The sequence below is a fragment of the Triticum aestivum genome, chromosome 5D, assembly GCF_018294505.1.
Source record: "Triticum aestivum cultivar Chinese Spring chromosome 5D, IWGSC CS RefSeq v2.1, whole genome shotgun sequence".
NCBI classification, from domain to species: domain Eukaryota; kingdom Viridiplantae; phylum Streptophyta; class Magnoliopsida; order Poales; family Poaceae; genus Triticum; species Triticum aestivum.
In genome coordinates, this window is record NC_057808.1 from 482,612,396 (window position 1) to 482,619,131 (window position 6,736).

The window sequence follows — 6,736 nt, forward strand, 5'->3', positions numbered from 1 at the left end:
TTGGGGTCCAATATGCTTACGTGCGCAAGGTGCGACCAAAATTTTGTCATGAAATGACATCGGACGGGCTCTAGTAAATTTTTGTCATTTTTTGAAGTTTTTTTTTAATATAGTATTCATCGAGCGGTTTTGTGGCGGTCAAACCCGGTCAACGTGCTCAAAATCTGGTTTAGGACCAAATTTATCCGGTTTTGAGAATTGTGGGACCAAATGTATATCAAAAAATCTTGAGGGACCAAGTCTATACTTTGTGGGAACTTGAGGGACCAAAAACATACTTTTCTCTTTTTTAAATATGATTTTTTTTTGCATTTTTCAAGAATCTGAGCTTACAGAAAATTGTGTAACTTCGATTTTCATTTGTAGTTTAAAAAAAATCTGAGCTCAATGGAACCCGGTGGCTAAAAGCATGTCCTGAGGCTGTAAACATGTTCGGTCCAGCTATTCACAAAAGTATACGTTCTTGTCTAGTACGAGTACATGATTTATATTCCACGACGGGGGAAAAGGCTCAGTGCAGCTAAAGGAGTACTAGTACTGTCTTGCACATGCAGGGGTGGCTTTACAGGTATTGGAGCACTATATCACTCTTTCTTTAGTCTTTGCATATCTGTATAGGTCGGGGACGGTCCATTCGTACGATCTCACTTGTTCATGAACGACACGCCCTTCTCAATGCTCTCGCTCAGCTCCTTCTTCGCCTTCTCCAGGCCGGCCCTGCAAGCAAACATCAGGCAAAGCGATTACTTTGGGAAAGACTGACGCTTGTGATGATTGTATGGAAGCGACTATAATTGAGTAGAGCTGATGGTATACCTCTCAAAGTCATTCAATGGCCCAAGAGGGAGAATCTCTTCGGCTCCACCACGACCTAACCTCACCTTCGATGCGAAGAACGGCAGCTCTGTCACCTAATGCAAGACAAAATGGGAACGATCATCAGATTCGGTGCTGTGAAGGATGAGTATAGAGATCTGGTGTGACTAAACGATACCTCAGATGCGACGTATGAACACTCCACGATGCCAGCATCTCCGCGCATTCCTCGCAGGCACGCGTCGGCGAATTTTGCAGCAGCAAAAGCCTGAGGGGTTTATTATATGTTAGTGTTGGGTATAACTTGACTCACGTACTAATCATGCAAAGTAGGCAGCACGACCTACCATTGACAAAGTTGCAGAGCCTGCTCCAGCCTTTGCCTGAATCATAAGTGAAAAGAGGATGTTAAACTCAAATGGTAAACAGAAAATAAAACTGAACTGGAACTGTGGAAGTTCCAGATCCAGATACAGAAAACCAAAAGGATATGAAACTATATAACTGTGCGCAGTACTACATCGTTGAGTACTGCAGAAACTTCATTCGTGCTTACCTGATAGGGTTTGTATTACACTTCCTAAAATATCTCTATCCACTCAAAATCTACTATCTGTGCTGGTAATTGGGTCTATTAGCTGTCAAATCCTCCAGAAATTACCAGCACTAATTCACAGAGGGCATGGATAAGGATATGAATCTGGTAGCTCATAGAATATCACTATGCCAAGGATGAAATTACAGCTAAATCCCCACAACACAACATGGCCGTTCGCTGTCACTCATTAAGCGATTCTACTTCAGAAAACATATTGAGATGCGGTCTTGCCTTCTGCACTTTGTTGGCTTACTGCAGGACTAGAAAACTAGAACCTGACATGGCTACATGAGGACATTGCTTTTCAATGTATAATAAGCATGATATAACATTGAGCTGTATGATTGGATGTCCTACTTTTGTTTTTGCTAAGAAGCACTTGTTAACTCTGGACTGTAATCATGAGAACCCCAGCAACTACCTATGTACATACGCACAGTCCTCGGCTTTCAACGAAAGCCAGACACAATGGCTATCACTTAAAAAAATGTGTATGATATCATTAAATGATGGGTTTGCACTGAAATATTACCCACAAAACAATATCGCTTCTGCAGGATTTGTGAATTGTAAATTAGCTGTGCCTTTGATCTGTCTACTATCTAACAATCATTCACAAATGCATAGCCAGTGTTGAACAAAACTGAAATGTGAACAGCATCATACCTCCACAACTTCTGTACCACCGTTCTGTATGCGGTTAGTCAAATAGCTGATTTCATCTGGAGTGAATGAGCATGGGGGGCTGACCTGCGGAGAGGTTGGTTTCAAATTAGAAACTGATGTTCATACAAGCTAGAGATTTTTTTCTTAATAAGAAATATTAGATTCCCAATTTGATGACAACAACATAAGATACCTGTGACAGGAGGGGTAATATAGTGACCCCTGCATGCCCGCCAACAACTGGAACATTGACTTCTCTTGGATCAACTCCAAGCACTTCCGCCTGGAAAAAAGCAACAAAGAGAAGTGAATGAGTAAGAGCCATAAGCAATGCTAGTAGAGTATCTAAGCACATGGTGTTGAACTTGAGCATGCAAGCATGTAAAAGCTGTTTAAGAGAAGGCATTCAAGATAGTTTCCTTAGGCTGCATACCACAAAGGTATTAGCCCTCGCTACATCAAGTGTTGTCACTCCAAGGAGACGCTTGGGACAGTAAGTTCCAGCTCTCTTGAAAACCTCCGCAGCAATGGGGACGGTTGAGTTCACAGGGTTGCTGATCAAATTCACAATAGCATTAGGACAGCTCTTGGCAACGCCTTCACAGATCGAGCGAACGATCCCAGCATTTTTGTTGAACAGATCATCCCTTGTCATTCCTGGTTTTCTTGGGAGGCCGGCAGGGATGATGACAAGATCCATTCCTGTAAGTGCTGCCTCAAGCTGTTGTTGGCCAATGAAGCCGCGCACCTGAAAGTTATATATAACACAGTTATTTATCTTATCAGTATCTATGGTCAAAGACAGAACAAATCTCTAATTGATTTGAACAGTCTAAAAATACTAGACTGCAATTGTTAGCTGTGTCACAAACTTCAGAGACACGAGACAGTTTTTCATTCTCTTTTCTTTTCAATTTGCATCCAATTTAGATTTTTTGTGAAAATGCTTCCCGTCATTTCTTTCAGACTCTCAATGGTCAATAAGACAATAACAAAGCTTGGACTGCACTTATCACTTACCATATATGAACTAAAGGAACAAATAAAAGGAGTTTCTGAATAATAAACAGTTGGTACTTCTTTTCTATATAAGGCATGCTATTGTCAAGGCTTCAGATATTTTGGGAACTCCACTAGGCTAACCGCACAACAAGAAGTCAGTAAAGTACGAGATGTCAAATTGCTGGTGCGCCAGAAACTGCACATGATTAATTGGGAGGTCATTATCTAGCACTTCCAGGCTGCTGAACCTGCAATCATACCCCCAATCTGTCACAGTTTAGGTAGGGAGCGTGCAGGGCGGTTAAGAATAAGAATCCCCCGTCAGATGTCACCCCAAGTGGCTGCAAAAGCATCGGTGCTAGAAAGCTAACAACAACGAGGCAAGCCACCAACCAAATCGATCCGTGCTCACTACGGTGTCATCCTGATCGACATCACAGTATGATTAGCGCATAACGTCCGTCGCTAGCAGCTGAATGAATCATCGCGGAGGAGAACAACAGATAGCAGGTCGGGTTGGTTACCACGGCGCTGGTGTCCATGTGGCTGACGTCGGCGGTGACCCCGGGCGTGTTGACGACGTCGTAGAGGTGGAGCACGGAGACGAGCGGGTTCATCTTCATGAGCAGCGACAGCGACTGGCCGATGCCCCCGGCCGCGCCCACCACCGCCACCTTGAACCCCGGCGCGCCGCCCTTGGCGCGGCACGCCGCGGGCCTCAGCGCCGCGCCCTCCTCCATCTGCGCACGCACAGGAATCGGTCACGTCAGACACGGCTCTCTACCGGCCGGCAGGCAGGCAGCAGCGGTGGGGACTGAGGAGTTGAGGAGCGCACCTGCGGGCGTGTCGGGTTGAGGTGCGCGGCGACGCGGGCGATGCGGTGGGAGGGGGAGGTGGCGTCGGGATGCATGGCGGCGGCGGCGCGGCGACGGGGAGGAGGGAGGAGGAGGAGGATCTGGGCGGCGGGGGTTTATGGGTGGGGGCGAGAGAGCGGTGGGGGGCTTTGGTTTGGAGGGTTGCGGGGAGCGTTATCCGGTGGGCTGTGGCTCGGAGGGGGCGGAGGGATCGGGAGGCGGTGGTGAGGCGAGGGCGAGGTGGCGCCCCGTCCCGAGAAGCTCATCTCTTTTCTCCGCCACTGCTCCTTGCTAAGCTCTGCCCGTGCCCTGTTCCGGGTTCGTTGGGGACTTCGGGTCACCGTCACGCAGTGAACCGGCTTTGCAACCCTACCGGCCGGATGCGAGTGTGAAGATCGAGTCTGGAAAATGGGTTATTGGGATCATTTTGAACTGCCACTTGTCAAACTGACACGGGATATGACAACGATTTAAATGTACGTGTGAAAAACGCAAAACATAGAAAAATAATAATTGCGGCGTCATGCTCATTTGATTTTCATACGACAATTTTTGTGTCGTTGCACATACAAACAAGGATTAATTTCTCCAAATAGGTGAACCCAATGATATTTTTTCTATGAAGTGTAGTGCAAGATTATTCTCTCTTTTTTTTCAACCAAGGAGGCACACATAGATAAAACCATCAAGGATTGTATAACCTTTTGAGTTCAGAAGCCTTTTTTCTTCAACCAAGGAGGCCACTAGCGACACAACTCGAAATCGTGCGAGACACCAGCTGACATGAACAGAACATGTTTTTTTCCACCCGTGACCCGTCTGTTTCATGAGTTGAGGTCAGGTGAGCTTGTTGCAACTCAATGAGATTACACATGATGTATCCGAATGACAACTTCCATTTGCACGCACATTGTCGTGGGGAGCAATGGCCATAATTTCTCTTCTGATGGTTGTCATGGCCAATGTCATTTCACCAGAAAAAGTATAGATAACCCCAGAACTATCCCATTTGGATCACATATCCCCCACCCCCAAAAAAACTTTAAAACATGGTTCTTAATCCCCTAGACTATCCCAAACCGGATAAATCACCCCCCAACCTCCACTTTAGCAGTATGGGATGGTGGTTTTGCATAGTGGTGCCTGGGTTGGGCCCATAACCGGCCATGTCAGACAAAGGCTGCTGGGTGCGGTCTAAAATGACGCCCCGAGCCGGTTCGACCCAAACCCAGCCCCTTCGCATCCCTTCCTTTCTCTTCCTCTCCAAAACGATCTCCCTTCTCTCAGAGACGGCGGCCACGAGGTTTAGCGATGATGATCAGCGGCATGAAGTGAGAATCGGACGGCAGCGCGACAAGCAAGTTAGTCACCGGAGAAGGATGCCCAAGCATGTGTTGCAAGACCTCAGTTTTTCTGTTTTAGGTTGGGGTTTTCGAGGGTTTGGGGATTTCATGATCTCTGGTTCCAAATTATCTTTCCTTTGTCATGTATGGAGTTATTGATTTGGGTTAGTGCGACCATGCTATGTACCATTAATTGATTGTGGTGCACTCGAGACAGTTGATTTAGGGTTGATTCGGTTATAACTAAAATTAAGGGAGTGTTTTTTAATTTAGATTCTTTCAATTATGTGGACAGATTTGAGGAGAAGAGCAGCAAGAGCAGTAGTGACTGGGAGGATGAGTATGCACCAGAGCAACAATACAATTCGGTTGGAGAAGAGCAGCAACAACAACACTCAAAGGTGAAACAACAATATTCAAATGGAGAAGAACATCAACAACATTCAGAGGATCAGCAGTTTCATGCAAATGCAGAGGAGCAACAATATATGTAGTTGCAGAGGAGCACATGGAAGAACCAGAACCTTGGTAATTTCCCAACATGTATTATCAGCCTAGTAGGACTTCTAAATTAACAGTTAGCAGAGGAAAATCAAGTGTAATTGAGGAGGAAGTAAATAGTGGGAGTGATTTATCTAATAGTGACTATGCTATTCCCCCTTCGGAGAGCAACATCTCAGCATCTGATGAGGTCCTAGAGATGAGAAAATATGCAAAAGAATTAAAGCAGGAAGTGAGAAAGAACATGTTGAGAGAAGATGAGGCCAAACATGCAATGTGCTTGATGATTTTATTGTGCCTGAAAACTCTTGGCTAGATGATTCAGGTGGAGAAGGTACACCATATTCTGAAAGTGATGACGATATGTCATATGATGAATGCAGTGATGGAGAGGTAAATGAAGTGAGAAAGAGGATGACAATAGGCAGAGTTTATGATGACAGTAATGAGAAACCAGAGTTTGTTGTGGGCATGGCATTTACTGATAACAGGGAATTCAAGCAAGCGTTGGTTAAGTATGGGCTAGCAAAATTCCACCATTTAAGGTTTCCAAAAAATGAAAAGAAAAGGGTGAGTGGATTGTGTTCTTGGCCTGGTTGTCCTTGGAGCATATATGGTTCAATTTGTAATAGGTCAGACTGGTTGCTAGTTGTGAGGTATAATAACGAGCATACCTGCATTCCTAGGAGGGACAACAAGCTTGTCACAAGCACAATCATTGTGAAGAAGTATTTCAGAGAGATAAGACACAACCCAACTTGGCATGTAGAGCATATGCAGGAGGCAGTACTTGAGGATCTTCTAGCTGATGTTAGTCTTTCCAAGTGCAAGAGAGCAAAGAAGCTAGTCATGCAAAAGCTCACTGATTTGACAAATGGTGAGTATTCTCGAGTCTTTGACTACCACTTAGAGCTAGTTAGAAGCAATCCTGGCAGCACAATGGCGGTGACTTTAGA

At 45.2% G+C, this 6,736-nt stretch overlaps 1 protein-coding gene across 1 annotated transcript; it reads right to left on the bottom strand.

Annotated features, from left to right (window-relative positions):
- Positions 1-415: 415 nt before the first annotated feature.
- On the bottom strand, positions 416-4,163 carry LOC543109 (malate dehydrogenase, glyoxysomal). Its single transcript, XM_044543379.1, has 9 exons — positions 3,918-4,163; positions 3,607-3,822; positions 2,514-2,828; positions 2,274-2,363; positions 2,081-2,164; positions 1,164-1,199; positions 995-1,084; positions 817-911; positions 416-717 (listed from the first exon to the last, which is right to left on the bottom strand). The coding sequence occupies exons 1-9, from the start codon at positions 3,990-3,992 to the stop codon at positions 645-647; spliced, it is 1,074 nt and encodes a 357-aa protein (XP_044399314.1). The 5' UTR covers positions 3,993-4,163; the 3' UTR covers positions 416-644.
- Between the last annotated feature and the right edge of the window lie 2,573 nt (positions 4,164-6,736).